This window comes from Herpailurus yagouaroundi, unplaced genomic scaffold (genome assembly GCF_014898765.1).
Source record: "Herpailurus yagouaroundi ecotype Mexico unplaced genomic scaffold, PumYag 201, whole genome shotgun sequence".
Taxonomy (NCBI): domain Eukaryota; kingdom Metazoa; phylum Chordata; class Mammalia; order Carnivora; family Felidae; genus Herpailurus; species Herpailurus yagouaroundi.
Genome location: NW_024412432.1, coordinates 6741860 through 6761103, shown reverse-complemented (window position 1 = coordinate 6761103; position 19244 = coordinate 6741860). Strand labels below are relative to the sequence as shown.

General features: G+C 40.9%; 1 protein-coding gene across 2 annotated transcripts in view; it reads right to left on the bottom strand.

Annotated features, from left to right (window-relative positions):
- The window catches only part of UBQLN1 (ubiquilin 1), a 45206-nt gene extending 34054 nt beyond the window's left edge, over positions 1-11152 (bottom strand). Inside the window, exon 1 of one of the 2 annotated variants that reach the window (XM_040450312.1) lies at positions 10766-11152. In XM_040450312.1, coding sequence (XP_040306246.1) covers positions 10766-10945 — 180 coding nt within the window. In that variant the 5' untranslated portion in view covers positions 10946-11152. The remainder of the gene's footprint in view (positions 1-10765) is intronic. The other variant, XM_040450311.1, reaches the window with a different exon arrangement.
- Between the last annotated feature and the right edge of the window lie 8092 nt (positions 11153-19244).

Genomic DNA, 19244 nt, shown 5'->3' with positions numbered 1-19244 from the left:
CACACACACACACACACACACACACACACACACACTTGCAGTGAGGGGAGGGAACAAACTGGTAAGAAACAAAGAATGTTTTTGAAACATTTAGACCTGAATTCAAATCTTGGTTTTGCCACTTACAAGTTATTACCTTGAGGACACTCTGACCTGAGGTTTCCTTATCAGTAAAATGGAGGTAATATTTATTCTGCAGGGTTGATGGGAGAATTAAGAGATATATGTAAAATGACTGGGGGCAGAGTACTCACATGCACTCTACATTCTAACCCAATTATGTGAGTATAAACTGAATTATAACCATTTAAAATTAAGTTAATCTGATTTTAAGTTGGCTAAAAGAAAAACTATCATCCTTTACAAATATCCCACAATCGAACCTTGCCTTTTACGGGGGGGGGGGGGGGCGGCAAGTAGAAACACTTTGCAACCTTTACAAAGAAACTCTGAATACTAAAACATACATGTTAATTGTATTTCTTGCAGAACCACATATTAATAGCATTCAGCAAGAATTTTCTAGTTATCTAATAATATACTGCATTCAAACATTTGCTACTTGTTTTCTAAGTCACCAAGTCTTTCAATCAGTTCCTCATTCAATATTGCTAAGATCTCTTGAAAAAACTCCATATTCAATAAATCATCTTATGTAATAGCTCATCCAGTTATCTCTCCAAATACCTGATGTCTGAGTAACCTTGTTAGTATTCTCATTAAAAAACATTGCATAAATCTTACACAAAGATGTCAAGTATGAGAAATAATGAGAGACACAGACTCATATGAGGACTTTAAGAGACAAAACAGATGAGCATAAGAGAAGGGTAACAAAAATAATATAAAAACAGGGAGGGGGACAGAACAAAAGAGACTCATAAGTATGGAGAACAAACTGAGGGTTACTGGACGGGTTGTGGGAGGGGGGATGGGCTAAATGGGTAAGGGGCATTAAGGAATCTACTGAAATCATTGCTTCGCTATATACTAACTAATTTGGATATAAATTTTAAAAAATAAAAAATAAAGTTAAATCAAAACAAAAAAATGTTGCCAATGAGGCTCAAAGGTAAAAGCACCTTGCTCAAAGATCTCTCCAATTCCAGAGTCCATGTTCTCTCCAAACTGCAGACCACATTTCAATATACTTACATTAATATGCCAATATACATTTCCCCCTTTCTCAAAATACTAACAAAACTTTTATGAATAATAAATAAATAATAGTGGAATAAGTTAGTTCCACATATGCCAATATGTAAAGACAACAAACAAATGAAGACAGTAAAGTGTGGGTAACGATCCATCTGCCTAACAAGAATAAATAGAATATTATATATGAATACACAGATAAATACTTTTCTAGGCAGAATCTCCAAGAGTTTAAAAGCTATGAAATTTTTTATCAAATCCATTACACCCAAGTCTAGAATCTATAGCAGGTGCTTAACCAGTAAGTAAGTAAACGAAGCAGTCTATGTTGTCATATCTAGAAGACATCAAACTAGCTCATAATAGCAAAATCTACCTGGAAAAAACAGAGTTCAGATCTTCTGGGGTAATGAAAATATTCTGCAAATCAAAGGAACACACATATACACATTATGATACCTATAATGAATGGAACGTTCTGTATGCTAACCCAAAACTTTTTGCATCAAACAGATTTACAGATGATATCAACTTTAGTCCCTAAAAAAATTCCAATCCGAATTTAATGAAAAATATTTTTAAGTAGTGGAAGCTGTTCTCACAGAAAAAACTGAAATAATGCCATTAGACATTTAATTACACTAAAAATAAACATCACATTTTTGTAAGCAAATCACAGTTAAAAATATCCTCAAGGGGCGCCTGGGTGGCGCAGTCGGTTAAGCGTCCGACTTCAGCCAGGTCACGATCTCGCGGTCCGTGAGTTCGAGTCCCGCGTCAGGCTCTGGGCTGATGGCTCGGAGCCTGGAGCCTGTTTCCGATTCTGTGTCTCCCTCTCTCTCTGCCCCTCCCCCGTTCATGCTCTGTCTCTCTCTGTCCCAAAAATAAATAAACGTTGAAAAAAATAAAATAAAATAAAATAAAATAAAAAATAAAAATATCCTCAAATAAGTACAAAATATTGCAAATAAATCTTTAAAACACTATTTGCTCACTCAATAAATACCAGTATTACTCAGTATGTGCCAAGCACCATGGGATTAGGAGGTAAGCAAGACAGCCCCTACCCCTGCAAATTCAGTATGGGGTAGGGAGGATAAAGTCCATATAATCACAAAATGGTACCACAAATAATTGGTAAGTTTGATTGGTAAGTCCAATCAAACTCTGATAAACTGGTAAATCCAATCAAACTCTGATAAACATTTAAATAAATTTTAATCATTGTATTGTACACCTGAAACTAATAATATGTTAGCTAAACTGTGTAATAACTAACTGGAATTTAAATAAAACCTTTTTAAAATATAAATAAATAAACTTTAAGGCTCTAAATCCAGCCAGAGAAAAGTCAAGGCAGCCTGGAGTAGTGGTTAGGTGTGAGCTCCAAAGTTAGTCACTGGGTTTGAATCTAGGCTCCACTATTTAATAGGTAAATGAATTTGATCACATCAACCTGAGTCTGTTTCTTCATTTAAAAAAAAGGGGGAGGGGGTAAATAATATTTTCATCATAAAGTTGTGAAACTTGGGGCTCCTGCGTGGCTCAGTGGGTTAAGAGCCTGACTTTTGATTTCAGCTCAGGTCACAATCTCACAGTTCGTGATATGAAGTCCCATATCGGGCTCCAAACTGACACTTCAGAGCCTGATTGGGATCCCGTCTTTCTGTCCCTCCCCTGCTCGGGTGTGCACAGGCACCTGTACTCTCTCTCAAAATAAATAAATCAACATTTAAAAAATAAATAAAGTTGTGAAACTTAAAAAAAAAAAAGGTACTGTATTACACCTTGATAAGCCTAGAATATTATGTTACTATCATTAGCAGCATTGTTAAAGGCCCAGAGAGGCAAAGAGCTAGTGAGTGATATTTGGGGTAAAAAAGACATACAGATGGCTGAAATGCAGTGAATAATAGAGAAGAGACTGGCAGGGAGCAAAACATGAAGACTCTATTAGCTGTGCTATGTGATTCAGAAGTCTGTAGCCACATGCGGCTAGTCCAAATTGAGATGTGCTGTAAGTATAAAATACACACCAAATTTTGAAGACTTAGTATGAAAAAAAGGTAAAATATCTCATTTTTAAAGTCTATTTACATGTTGAAATGATATTTAGGATATACTGGATTAAACAAAACATATTATTAAAATTACAATACCCAAAAGGTAGACCAATGCAAGTGTCCATCAACCGATGAATGGATACACAAAACGTGGCAAGTACATACAATACAGTGTTATTCAGCCTTAAAAAGGAAGGAAATTCTAACATCTGCTACAACAGTGATGAAACTTGAGGACTTTATACAAAGTGAAATAAGTCTTAAAAGGACAAATACTTATGATTCCACTTTTATGAGATACCTAGAGTAGTCAAATTCAGAGACAGAAAGTACGATGCTTGTTGCCAGGGGCTGGTGGGAGGGGAATGGGTAGTTATTGTTGAATAATATAAAGTTATTGTTTAATAAATAAGGTACAGTTTTGCAAGATGAAAAGAATTCTGTAGACGGATGGTGGTAATGGTTGTACAAAAATGTCACTGAATTACACACTTAAAAATGGTTGAGTGTATTTAAGGGGTGCCTGGGTGGCTCAGTCAGTTGAGCATCCAACTTCACCTCAGGTCATGATCTCATGGCTCATGAGTTTGAGCCCCACGTTGGGCTCTGAGACAGCTCAGAGCCTGGAGCCTGCTTCCCATTCAGTGTCTCATTCTTCTCTCTGCCCCTCCCCCACACATAGGGGTGCGCGCTCTCTCTCTCTCCCTTCCTCCCTCAAAAATGGACGTTAAGAAAACCTATTTAAAAAATGGTTAAGTGTATTTTAACCACAATAAAAAAAATTTTCACTATTCTTTTAAGTGACTATGAAAAATTTAAGTTACATGAGGCTTACATTAAATTTCTACTGAACAACACTATACTTAAGCCATGGTAAAATTTTCTAGTGAGAAAGGTTTTGAGCACTAACATGACAAGATCTAGAATAGTAAGCCCTAATGCCTTAAGGCAGACATCAGCAAACTTTCTGTAGAGGGCTAGAGAATAAATATTTTCAGTTCTGTGGATTATATGGTCACTCTGAAAGCAATCATAAATAATAACATAAGTAAATGGACATGAAGGCCCAGTATAGTTGCGCCTCCAATTATATATAGAGATACCTTAAAGCACCATATAGACACCTTAAGGCAGGTATCCATATAACTTAAGGTTATCTATCCACTATAATCAATAGCTCCTACCAGCTCAGACTGCTAAGTTTTCAGGAATTTTGAGAGCCAGTTTTAATATTGGTAGCTTAATTTCTGACAGGGTAAGAGTATTTACACCGTGATAATCAGCAAACACTACAATTCAGTGCTGACTTTCCTGAAGAAGTGGTTGACAAACATTTACCAGCACACCACTGACTGTACTAACTTCTTTCCTATGCATTTAAAATTTTATTACTTGTGAACAATCTTTGAGAAAAATGGATAATCACACGACAGTCATTCTGTGTTCTGTGGTTCAGATGGAGATGATCAGCTGAGAAAAGCTATTGTAGAAGAATTATGGAACATTCTGAAGCACTCAAGAGTTGTGCTTGGAAAGTGGTAACCTAAGAGAAGAGCAGTTTAAGACAAAGCTGTGAGAAGGGCAGGAAGCCATGAGGTTATGTATATACTGCACCCAATAAAGGCTCAATAACTGGCAGCTATTATTAAATACCTATTAATGTGCATAATGGTCTAGATTCATTTGTAAACAAATATTTACTGAGCCCAAACTATGTGCTAGGCTTTGATAACAATGATGAACAATCACACATTGTCTTTAGTTTTAGTTTTAGAAACAAGCATTAATCAAATAATCACATAAATACTAAATTTTGATGAATTACGATCAAAAAACAGTGCTGTGAAAAAAATACAACAGGGAATACCAATCTAGTCTAGACAATCAAGGATACTTCTCTGAGAAAGTGATCTTTGCATGGAAATTAAGGGATGAGTGGGAAGAGGCAGAGTAGGAGGCATTCCAGATAGCAAGAACAAACTGCAAAGTCCTGAGGCAGGGAAAAAAATGTAACAACACGGTCAAGGAACTAAAAAGTCGGTATGACAAGAGTCAAGCTACCAAGGAGGAAAGAACACATCAGAATGGAGAGGTAGGTAGAACTCAGATGTTGCTGACAGCTGTGGAAGAGAAAAATCCCCACCTGACCATTTCCTACCAACTCTGGGTCAATGAAGAGTATAAGATCAGGGGTGTGCTCTCCTGGCAGGAGAGCACATAGTGCCTCAAGGCCATGTTATGAAAGTCTAAGATCAATGGGGAGCTATTAGTTTCAAGTAGAGGGTAACATGATCTGATTAATGTTTTTTTCAGAGACTGCTGTAGGAGTGAATGAATGTCTGGGAGGGAGCAGCCAGAGAAGTGGGGAGACTCACCAACAAGCACTGTAAGTTTCTAGGCAAGAGAAAATGACAACTTAGTGGAGTCAATCCTCAATGTTGTAAGTACCTATTTAATCTATTAGATGCTCTCCTTATAACGATTTTTGGTTTAGGATATACCACTTTGTAAATTTGAAACCTGCGTTTTTGTTTATGCAGGTTATATCTACTGATGTTTGCTATATTAAAAATTAAAACTGAGGCATCTTTAAATATTCATTTAAAAATAATAAATTCATTACATGTCAATATAAATAACATTCTTATAAAAAGTAACTATATTTCCCCAGTGTGAAGAGTAGCATAGTTTTAAATTTTTGCAGATTACTTTAGTCTCATAACAGAAGACAACTGGATTTTCACATCTGTTGCAATATCCCACATCTTACAGCTTCTGAAAAAGTGTTGTTGATTTTTGAGAGAATTAGAGTGAGAAATACAAATAACAGAAATCTTATGAAAACAGTTTTGATCTCATGGTCCTCTTAGAAGGGTATTGGGGACCCCCCCAGACCACACTGAGAACTGCTGTTTGCGCAATAGGAAGCCAAATAATCACGATGAGATACCACTTCACAGCCAACTAGGATGGTGATAATCAAAGACAGACAATAACAAATGTTACAGGGAATGGAATCCTCATGCATAGCTGGTGGAAATATAAAATGGTACGGCCACTTTGGAAAATAGTTTGGCAGTTCCTCAAAAAGTTAAACATAGACCTACAACATGACCCAGCAGTTCCACTCATAGGTACACACTCAACAAAAACACATGTCCACACAAAACCTTCTGAGTTATTCACAGAGCATTATTTAGAATAGTCAAAAAGAAGAACAACCCAAATGTTCATTAACTGATGAATGGAGAAATAAAATGTGATATATGCCCACACAGTGGAATATTATTCAGCAATAAAAAGGGAGAACTAATAAATGCTTTAACATGAAGGAACCTTGAAAACATTATGTTAAGTGATATAAGCCAGGCACAGGTTTTCAAAATCTGCTGTATTTTAACACTTCCAGCACATTCCAAATCAGCTCAACCATATTTTAAGCATTCAACAGCCAGATGGGCTGGTAGTACCAAAGTGGACAGCACAGTTCTGGACCCATCATAAAGTATAATGTTCAATGTTTATAATAATGACCCTGATACACTGCAATTTCCCCTAGCAAGATAAGGCTCAATTATACGCAATACAATATTTATGTTACACTGATAGTTTTCTAAAAGTTTCAAGTGATGAAAAATATTAACTTTATTTTGAGAGAGAGAGAGAGAGAGCACGCATGCAGCCGCACGTGAGCAGGGTAAGGTCAGAGACAGGAAGAGAGAGAATTCCAAGCAGGCTCTGCGCTGTCAGTGCAGAGCCCAATGTGGGGCTCGATCTCATGAACCGTGAAATCACAACCTGAGCCAAAATCAAGAGTCAGACGCTTAACCACTGAGCCACCCGGGTGCCCTGAAAATGTTTTCTAAAACTTGAATATAGGCTGCCTGAATATTTCAGGTAACTATATTTCACCATCTTACACTATAACCTAGAGAGCTTACAGAATCCCAGAACAAGCTAGTTAGATGTTCCCTGGAAGCTCCTGTCCATTCTCTGCACTAATTTTAATGACTCATTCACACACACACACACACACACACACACACACACACACACACGTGCGTGCACCCCCGACCCCCATTCTGGACTTCATCTCACTTGTTGACATTTGGAGGTCCTCAAACTATTTCCGATAGCAGAAAACGAATAATTAATAGAATAATAATCTCATACACAGGGACTTTGTGCCACCACACAAACTATTTTTTTTATCTACTTATGTAAACCCCTATCAACAAAACCACCTTGAAACACACAGGTAAGTTCACATTCTAACTACCTTTAGTTAGAAATTTAAACATTACTCAATTGACTGCTCGCTGAAAAGTAAATGTCCCTTTAATTTTAAAAAAGTGTTGTTATCAACCCCAAACAAGTAATATTAAATACCAACTGTATTAAGGTATCCTGTTTCTGCCTGTTGGTTATACACACTCAAACAGAACCTGAGAGCAAAACAGGAAAGTTAGTTACTACCTGACAACATATTTTACAACTGACCCAGAAAGCTTAGTTTTATCCAATTATTAGAACATTCATATAAATACCATTTCAGCATAATGAACTAACAGAATTTACATTACACAGAAACACTTACTGAAAAAGATTCCAAATTGTATAATATGGAATTTGCCTGACAGAAAACCTATGCCTTCAATGCTCTCCTTTTAGAATTCTATCTTTATCTCTAAGATTAAATTTTTCAGTTTGAAATATTTCCCAATTTTTTACTGAACATGGAATCTTAGTATCATCAAATATATTTTAATGACAAATTTTAATCTGTAACATATAGTTTAAATCTATTAAACCCTCTAAGAAAAATTTAAGGTACAAAATGACATACTTTATTGTGCTTCAAGTAGAATTTTACAAATCATCTGAAAACTGCTTTTCTTATACTCACATATTTTCTTGTGTTTTCCTTAACACATATAGTTAGACCCCACAAGACAGTTCAACTTGTCTTCAGGTTCTTGATGCAGTGTCACATGTTTTTTATCATGTTTTCTGCTTCAATATAAAGCATTTTTCAGAATAAAAATTCCACTGCCATCAGAATAAGTTGCTTTGGAAAAGCTTTCATTTTATCAAAATTTTACTTTGGTGACAGAATAGAAAAATTAAAATTTCCACACAATTTGGAGCACCTGGGTGGCTCGGTAGGTTAAGCATCCGACTTGGGTTCAGATCATGATCTCACGGCTCGTGAGTTCAAGCCACACGTCAGGCTCTGTGCTGACAGCTGAGCCTGGAGCCCACTTCAGATTCTCTGTCTCCCTCTCTCTCTGCCCCTCCCCTGCTCACGGCTCTGTCTCTCTGTCCTTCAAAATAAATAAACATTAAAAAAAATTTTTTTTAATAAATAAAATATCCACAGAATTTAAAATTCTAACTTCACCATCACAAGATGTAAAAACAATCCTACAGACAGAACATCATCAAAAGACTTAAATGATTTTTTTCTATTTATAAAATACTGATTTTTTTCTTAGCTTATACAATAAAATGCTGAAAGCAGGTAGGAAGGTAGAAACCTGAACTAGGAATCCTAGAAAGAAGACCCCAGGGCTTCAAAAGATAATATGGCTACACACACACACTAGAAAAGCTAAAATGTAAAAGACTGACACTATCAAATGCTGGCAGGGATGTGGAGCAACAGGAACTCCCAAGCACCTTTGGTGGAACTGTAAGTTGATAGAAGCTCTTTTTAAAAACATGGCTGCTTATAAATCTAAAGCTACAACTATCCTATCACCCAGTCATTGCACTTCTAAGTACTTTACAAGAGAAAACGCATCTGTCCAAAAACAACAAAAATTGTACATGGGTGTTCACAGCAACCAACCACAAGCAACCCAGGTAGTCTTCAACAAGAGACTGCAGAAATTATGATGTATTCATACAGTGGAAAACAAAGCAATAAAAAGAAATTGAAAGCACACACAAGAATTAATCTCAAAACATTATGCTGACTGAAAAAATCTTCTGTGAAGTTGCAGAACAGGGAAAACTAATGGCAAAAAAAAATCAAAACAGTGGTGGATGGAGGGGAGTGACTGAAGGGACTGGCAAAGAGCAAGAAAGAAATTTCTAGTCAATTATAAAGTTCTACATCTTGAGAATTATAAAGTTCTACAGCTTTGAATGACACAGGTGTATGTATGTGTGAAAAGCATTTAACGATATTTGCAACTTACTCTGAAATGCATCCAAAAAATAAAAGTGACTATTAAATGATTAGTTGTGTGATAGAGCAAATACAGCAAAATGTCAACTGCAGGTGACGAACATCAGGAATGTTCACTGTACAATTCTTTCAAATTTCCTGTATGTTGGAAAATACAAAAATGTTAAGGGAAATTTTTATAGAATACAAAAAAAAAATGGTGATTCAGAGTAGGTGATAAAAGTTTCTCACTTGATGACACAGTCTATTTACAGCTTTACAAAACACACCACCTTTCAGAACTATATAAACCAATATCCCAATCGTTCACTGGGGGGTAGGGGAGGGGACTTATAGGTACATTTCAGGAACTGGTTCCTCAGAACCTGTTCACATTATCTGAGATGATCAGGGATCCATTCGACAATTATGGGAAATATTCTGAGATGTATATTCAATAAAAAGCTAAAACAAATTTGTTGGAATTCTTCAAGATTCTTAATTAAACAGCAAAGTTTGTATACCTGAACAGATTTTACGTAGTAAATTATTTGGTGATATTCTCTATTAACTCCAATTTTGTTTTTATTCGATTGTAACTGCTAGTATCTGCAAAACGTGGCTATCATCCCTCTAAAAGCAAACAAAAACCTTCCCAACGACTAGCACCTAAAGGATGATAGATAAATATACTAAAAAGAAAACAGCAAGTCATCAATGAAAGTCATCCACCTTTCTCCTCAAACCTAGTACTATTAAGATGTGAGACTGAAAGCGATTTCTACGTCACGGTTAATTTTTTTCTTGAAGATTGAAAGGTAGCAATTGCAGCAATCAAAACGCAAAACTAAAGGTACACGTGCTCCCCACCCCAAAATCTGCCTAAACCCGCAGGCAGGTAAAACAATGAGCACTCCACCCCCTCCCCCCCCCCCCCTTTTTTTTTAATTCCTGAGACAAAACCGCAGAGGAGGCTAGAGCGAACCCTCGCCCTAGCCCAGCCTCCACCCCGCCCGGAGCCCGGCGGTGGTCCCTTTCCTTTGTGAGGAGCCGGAGGGAGGCGGCGGGGGGCGGGGAGCTGGGGGAGGAGGCTGGTGGTCGGCGGACGCTGGAGCAAGAGGAGGGCGCGGAGGGAAGCGGCGTCGGCGCGTCCCACAAACAGGCCGAGAGGCCCCGCCACAAGCCTCTGCGGTGTCCCAAGAAGCACACCCAGACACTTGGGTGTGATCTAATTCGGGAAGACACCCGCGAGAGGGGCCGAGCGCACCTCGGGGGGACGATCCCCTCCCAGGCCCTTCCGAAACCATCTCCTCCCGCCGCGGGCGGAGGTCCTGCCGCCACCCCCACCCGGGCCCGAGGCCAGGGCGGCCCTCACCTGCTGGACGGAGCTATTCTCGGGCACGGCGAACTCCTCCTTCTCCTTCGGGGTCTTCACGGTGACTTTCATAATCTTGGGCTCCGCGGAGGCAGCGGCCGCGGGGGCGCCGGCACCTTCGGCCGCGGCGGCGCTGTCCTGGGAGCTCGGAGGGCCGCCGCTTTCACCACTCTCGGCCATGGCGGCGGCGGCGGTGACTCAGGCGCGCAGGAGGGAGCGGGCGAGCGAGGGGGAGCCAGCAGACGGCAGAGCCGGCCGGCCCGGGCAGTGGAGAATGCTGGGCACGCCGCCTCAGTGACAACGGGTGCAGGGCCGCCCTGGCAGGCGAGGGGCCGCGGAGCTCGGTGTGGGCTCCGGCGCAGGCCCGGGTCGGGCGCTCGGCAGCCGCCGTGTGTTCAGACGCCGCTCGGTCGCAGCGACATCCGCAGCCGCCGCCGCTCTTCCTCCTCCCCGCCCCTCCCCCCGCGTCCCTCGGCCGGCGCCGCGCGGGGCACGCCGGGTAACTCAGCTGGCGGCGTCGCCGAGTCATCCCCGGCCGGCCGTGCTTCCAGCTCCGGCTGCTTTACTTTCCCTCTCCCGCTCCATTGCTCAGACGGTTGGCGCAGCCAGAATGGAGGACTAAAAGCAAAGCGGGGTGGGAGAAGTCAGTTCTTTCATTTCATTCCCTTCGCCAAAAAAATTAGGTAGGGGGTTCTGGGAAGCACTGTAACGGCGCGCTGTGATGACCTCACGACTAGCGAAATTACTAGAAAGGGGGCTCGACCACTGGGCGCTGCAGCCGCGGGTGCGCCTGCGCGCTGGTGGTCCAGGTCGTGTCCCCCGCCCCCTTCATACCCCGCGGTGGCCATGCCCAGCCCCTCCCCGCGGCGTCACGCTCGCCTCACCAGTGCGCGCTGCCGGTACTTCGACGGGTGGGGAGTGAAAATGCATGCGAGGTGTGCTGTCACTTCACATCTTTCCATTTACCTACTTGTAGGATTTAAAATGCTTGATCTTACTGCCCCGTGCGCGGGAGTTGGAAGCTGAGTTAATGGAAGAATGATCCTCTTCATAACGAAAGGGAAAATGGAGTAGAAGCCGTAGCCACCCTGCGCAATCCTGCGGAGTCATTGCCCCACCGCCAGGGCGTCCCGCCCTCGGGTCAGCCCGGTTTGGTCTGGCGATCAGGCCACCTCTGTTGACAGTGGCCTCTCCTGACAGCCCTGCGCGAGCGCCCCAAATTCTCTGTAAACACCAGCCCTCAAAAGATACGGGACAGAAACAGGATGGTGCCCCCGGACTGCCCATCCAACTGGGGCAGTTTAATGTAGCCGAGATGTTCAATTTATAGTCTATCAAATTAGATTAAGTTAACTGCTGCAGTTCCGACTCTGGTTGTCAGTAAAAGCAGTTGGGAAATTGTTTTCAGCATGGTATGGGTACAAATAAGAAATATGTTTATTATTTTTACCGGGAGAATTCTGATTTTGAAATGACGTCATCATGTGTCTTTAAAGATGACTTGTAAGGAATATGGAACCCAGGACGTTAACTTTATTAATCAGTACTGCGCAAATGGAAACCCTGACAGCCCTCTGCGACTCAACTACACAAAGACATTCTGCATTTCTGTTTTTAAACAATGCAACTCTTCCGGGGATAAACAGTCACGTGAAGACTACCTTTTAGCAGAACCCCTTTGGAATGTGGGCGTAAGAGAAGTTCTGAAAGAATAAATTGCAATATAGACGACACTTGACATCAGCTAAATTTCTGGCAGCATTGTTCAATAAGGTGAGGAGGTTACTCAAGGCTCTCTGCTGAAGGACACCCACTGCTGAAGGGTGACTACTTGCATACGTCTAGATGTGAGGTAATCACTACTTCTCAAGGTAGAAAGTTCCATTGGACAGCCAATCACTATCTCTAACCCTGCACTTATGAACTTGCTCTGTAATTATCTATGTCTAATTTCTAAAAAATGGTGTATGTGCACAATTTATGAAATAAAATAATTTATTTCTAAGAATATACAGTATAATTATTATGCCACTTTTTAGAGGTAATCTTACCTTTGAAAGAACCGTTGGCAGTGGGGGTATGAATAGGGATCAGTACATTTTCAGGGAAGACGAGATAGTAAGTATGTTAGGCTTTGCAGGGCATACATTCTCTGCCTCTGCCCTGTAGCACAAAGCAGCCATAGACAATACACACGTGAATAAGTGGCTGTGTTCTAAAGCCACTTACAAAAACAGGCATAGGATCTGATCTGAACCACAGGAAAGGATCTCATTGGAACCACAGCGTCTACATGCCTACTTCTAAATAATTTTTTTTAATTAAATGGTCAGTCTAGAGAAAAATTACAAGAGCATATTTCATTTATTCTATAAACATTAATTGTGCATGACTAATGTCCAAATAGTATGTTGAGAATACAAGACAAAGAAGACGCGGTCTTTGTCCTCAGAAAACCTAGAGCCTAGTTGGATGGGAAGTAGAAGTGGGGGAGATAGCAGTGACATGCTGGTAAATGTTTAATGACCAACTCTCCAGAAAACAAGCTTTGATTTATAGCATTTGGCAGTTTCCTTGATGTAAATATTTGCAAAATGGCCCATCTCAAGCTACCACCTTGAGGTCAACTTGCTCACAAAGTTCCTAAAACTTTTTCAGTGAGTTCTCATCAGCTGATATGAGCCAGCTCTAACTGAATAGGTCCCTATTTGTTGGTCCTAATAACCAAACTTAAAGTATAAGATAAAAGGTTATCCTATGGTAGAAGAAGTCTTCCTTGACAAAATGAATCAATTAATTCAATCAACACAAATTCATTGAGCACACTTTTTTTTTTTTTTTTTTTTTAGAGAGGGCGGTGTAGTAGGGGCAGAAAGAGAAAGAATGCCAAGCAAGCTCCGCATGGTCAGTGTCACGAACCTGAGCCAAAATCAAGAGTGGGACACTAACTGAGCCACCCAGGTACAACAAGCCGAAGCTTCTTAACTAGAAATTCAAAGCCTTTCACAAGTAACTCCTGGTTTGTCAAGTTTCACTCCTATTACTTTGTAGATACACTCCACTGCAGTCAGACATGTTTATTACCACCTGTTAGAAGCACTTGTACATTATACTTTTCTCCCCTCTGATTGTTCTTTAAGTCCTTACACCCCCCCCCCCCCCGCCATTATGCCCATTATCACTGCCTCCTCTCTAAAACCTTCCTTGAACACCCAGGCCAACAGAATCAATTTTTTTTTCTCTGATCCTCCATAATTATTAGAACAATTCACTTACCAATTCATCACTTGTAACATAGCTTCTATTATCTATAACTATTTCTCCTGCTATCAGTCTAGTTCACACACTCCTGAACTCTGGCCTAGATTATTACAGCAATAACCTCCTACAGAGGCTCCTCTGCCTCAGTGTAAAGTCTCCGACCTCCTCTGTTGGTGCCATCTTATCCTTCTCCCACTAAGCTTTGGTTATGACACCTGGAAAAAAATTTTCATTAGCCACCAAAGTTTTAGAATAATATCTAATGTTGTGCCATGGTGTTCAGGGCCCTCTCTGGCCAAAAGACCTTGCTTTTCATTCATAACTTCCTCCCAAGTAAGCAAGTCCACTAAGCTCTCCAAACTTGTCCTGCACTTTCCTGAATCAAGGCTTCAACGCAACAATTTCACTGCAAGTAGAAATCCCTCCCTCTCACACTGACCCCATTGTTTTACCCACCCTTGCTGCCTCACCTGAAATGTGACTTTCCCTATCAATTTATCCCTGATAACTTTTTTTTTATTAGAAATTTTCTCTAAATACTCTGTATTTCCATATAGCTTTATGACCTTTTTGGTGTCATGCCTTGTATTACACTGAATTGTGTGTACATCTCCTTTATTAGACAAGGTCCTTGAATGCTCACCCCAATGCTCAAACTAATTTCTTGGCATGAGAGCATTTACCATTGAACTGAATTGTTGTTTCTACTGGAGAGGAAATTCATTTGGAGCAATAGATCATTTCATACACCTTTGTCTTTCCCAAGATTTATGGCATAGTGACACATAGAAAGATAATAGATCTGTACATACATACCTTGAAACTGCTTTGCAATAGGTTCAGAGGAAGGAAACATTATTCATTCCCGTTTGGGATAAGGAAAGGCAAAGTGGGTGAGTCAGAATTTTGAAGGAGATTATTTGAGCCAGCCTTAAGGAATCGGTATGATTTTGTTAAGTGTGTTAAGAGGGGCAGCATCATGAGAAAGACGCAGTGGTGAGAAATAGAAATTCTGCTAGAGCGCTGTTCTCAGTGTGGTCCACAGCCTAGGAACGGTCTGCAACTATCTCCAGGGCTGCTTCAAAATCAAAGGGAATGGAGTAAAACATTCAATAAGTTTCTGAGCGTTAGGGCTGAGGAAGAGGCGGTAGCGATGAGAGGTGCTTACTTTATTGATTTGCCAACGAAACCGTAGACCACTGGGTGAAATACAGCCACCACAAACTTTGAAGAAAGGCTGCCAAGTAGGATCCCACAACTGTGCCAGGCACTGCATAACATACAGAAGCAGAGAGAGGGCCAGCAGTGCACAAGAGAGGGAGATACAGCCAGCCTCCGAAGAATACTCCTGTGGTCCTTATTTTGTTCTAGTCTCACTATATTTTTACTTTTCATTTTGAAATAATTACAGACTCATCGGAAGTTGCACAAATAGTACAAAAAGTCCCAGGTACCCTTCACCCAGCTTCCCCCCTTAATGGTGACATCTTAAATTGCTGCATAATATCAAACTAGGAAATTGACCTCAACTAGACTGCATGCCGTAGTCAGTTTTCACTATATTTTTTAACCTGCATTCATTTGTGTATGGGTGTGTTTGTGTGGGTCTATGCAGTTTTAGCCAATGTATTGATTTGGAGAACCATAATCACAGCCAAGACACAGAATGATTCTACCACCAGCCTCACTGTTTAAAATTTTCAACTTTTATTTATTTATTTTTAAAGTAATCTCTATACCCAACCTGGGGCTGGAATTCATGACTTCGAGACTCTACCAACTGAGCCATTCAAGCACGCCAGCCTCACTACTTTTTTTTAATATTTCAGAGAGAGAGAGAGAGAGCGCGCGTGCCAGTGGGGGAGGGACACAGAGAGAGGGAGAATAGAGAATCTGAAGCAGGCTCCATGATGACAGCAGAGAGCCCAATGCAGGGCTTGAACCCACAGCTGCAAGATCATGACCTGAGCCACCCAGGCGCCCCTATCCTTCCTGTACAGCCGGGTTTCTCAACCTTGACACCACTGACATTTAGGGCCAGACAGTTCTTTATTGTGTGTGTGTGTGTGTGTGTGTGTGTGTGTGTGTGTGTGTATGTGTGTGTGTATTGTTGGACATTTAGCAGCATCCTGACCTCTACTCACTAGATGCCAGTAGTAGCACTCCCAGCCCAACATACCCCTATCATGACAATCAAATGACACTAGACACTGCCTAATGTCCCCAGAAGGCAAATTGCCTCTGGTTGAGAACCACTGCTGTACAAAGAATCATATTCCACTACAAAGTCTCTTTAGTTCTGAGTCAGTTTAACTCATGATAAACCTTATAGATTTTCCCCAGTATTGGTAAGTATTTCCAGGATTCCATTATGAACTTGCATTTAACCTCAGTTGTTGCATTTTACTCACACAGCTCTTATCAGGAGACTGGAATTTACTCAGGCCTTATGAAAATGCCTAAAAATGTTCTAAGACTATTCTCCTTTGACCTCTTTTATGATCAGGTACTACTGCTGTCCTGAGTCATGGTCCCTAGGGCGAGCATTGAATATCTTACAGAAGTGGTAAGACAGGTTCTCCTGGACACATATAAATACAACAGTAAATATTTTTAAAATTAGACTCAAGCTTGGTTTTATTTTGTATGGAATTCCAAGCCCAGTGATTTCTTTTCAGAAGACAAGTTTATTCAACACACATGTATTTTCAATGTGTTTCCTGACCTAGGAGGTTACATTACATGAAGAGTGTGCCATTATGTTTGTGTGAACTAAGCAAAGGAACCATGGGGAAATTTTGGTACTCTCTGAGGGCACAGAGAAATAGGCTAAAGTGTACAAAACCTATTGTATGAAGCAAATCATCTAGGAACTCCAGAGGATAAAATGCTTCTGGGGAACAAAAATGCTTCTGGATGTTGGGAAGTTCTGTAGCACTCAAGAAGATATCATACACAGGAGGCTGAGAAGTGTTTTTTTCTTTTTTAAGTGTATAGTCTTCTCATCATTCCATTTCATCCAAATAATTCTTATCTCAGTTGCCAAGTGAGTTAAAAGTGAAGACAGAACAACACTATGGTTTGTCTGAGTTGTTCTATAATTTATGGAGAATTGTGAACAGTCCAAGGTTTTCCTCTATTTATAAGCTAACAATTTCATGAATGCTGGCAGAAGATACAAGACTCCTAGGTCAGAAACAAAGTACTTTGTTACTAACAGCAATAGCAGTAGCTGGTGTATCTACATTTTCTTGCACCAGTTCCCCAAGTCCTAACTTGTGCAGAATGATGCAGAGAGGGCCAGTGACACCTGCACATGCAGCGGGGTGCATTCTAAGAGAGGAACCTCAAGAATGGGGAACTTGGATCTTTTAAATGAGCAGTAAACATACAGCCCTTTGCTCTGGGTGGGGAGATATTACATCTTCAATGACTGTTCCCTATACAAATACCCTTGAAAAACTAGTCCAGAACAAAGGCAGTGTATTAGTTTCCTATTGCAGCTGTGACAAATAACCACAAATTTACTGGCTTGAAACAACACAGATTTACTATTTTACAATTCTGGAAGACAGAAGTCCAAAATGGATCTTTTAAAAAAGAAATTTTTAAGGTTTTATTTTTGAGAGAGAGAAGGAGAGAATTAGTGGGGGAAGGGCAAAGAGAGAAGGAGACAGAATCTGAAGCAGGCTCCAGGCTGTGAACTGTCAGCACAGAGCCCGACACAGCTTCGAACTCATGAACTGCAAGACTGTGACCGGAGCTAAAGTCTGACGCTTAACTGACTGAGCCACCCAGGCACTCCCACAATGGATCTTAAAGGGCAAAAATCAGAGGCTGTGTTCCTTCTGGAGGCTCTAGAGGGGAATCTGTTCTTTGTCTTTTTCAGCCTCCAGAAACTGCCCACATTCCTTGGCTTGGGGCCAAATCACTGCAATCTCTGCTTCCATTGTCAGTTTCTGACTTTCCTGCCTTCCTTTCTCCCTTATAAGGACCCTTGTGATGACATTGGGCCCTCCCAGATAATCTGGGATAATCTCCCCATCTCAGAATCCTGAGTCATAACTGCAGAATCTCTTTTGTATGTAAAGTGCCAGAATCACAGGTTCTGGGGATTAGGATGTGAACATATTGGGGGAGTTATTACATTGCCCACCACATGCAGTCAGTGCCTATATTCACAAAATGTGCAGAATTATAAGATACCCATGAATAGCTATCTCCCAGTAATATCCCTTGTTGCTACAATTTCTTGGCTTCTAGCCAACTTTCCCATGAGTGTGCCACTCTGTCATCCTGATTAAATTGACCACAGAGGCTGGGGCAAAACCCATTCAACTTGTTTCATATAGCATTTACATGTTTATTTATGTTGAGACAGAGAGAGAGAGACAGAGAAAGAGAGAACAAGAAAGGTAGGGACAGAAAGATAGAAGCCCAAGCAGGCTTTTCCCCATCAGTTCAGAGCCCTGAGGCTTGATCTTACAAACCGTGAGACCATGACCTGAGCCAAAATCGAGTTGGACACTTAACCAGCTGAGCCACCCAGGTGCCCTCATATAGCATTTAATAAAGCTGATATCAACAGGATTCTAAGTAGCAGGATGAGGCCAACCATTAGTATTAATACTTGCACTCCTCAGGGGTCCAGACCCAACCAGCTGAACAAATCCCATAAACCATCAAGGTCTACTTTGGCTGCCTCCTACATATTGTTTCTGCATCGACTTTTCCCCTTGGCCCAAGGTATTAATCTAAGGAGAGTGGGATGCATCAGCAATTGTACATACTCTGCCATGGCCCACACGGAGGAAATCTAGGGCAATTATATCAATCATAACAACCCCGAGCAGCGAGTTGAAGCTTACTTGAATGCCTTCCAGGGCCAATGTGATACATTGATCTCTTCAGCAAAAGTCAGGACAAATTTTGTTCCACCTCTTCTAATTGGGTGGTTCTCATTTTAAGAATAACTGCACACAGGTCACATATAAATAGCAAGTTCTCTCTGAGAAGCTCCTCCAAGCAATCAAGGGCAGCATCACTTGGGACATTTCTCCCTGTTATCTGAGGGCTCTGTGATATGCTAATGGTATTTTCTTAAACACCTGAAGTTGTCTTATGAACACCCCTAAGGTCCAAGGCACTGTTGTTTTCAAGCAAGTTAACTCCTGACTTCCACTTAAGTACAGTCCTGGGAGCTCACATGGTCTACCTG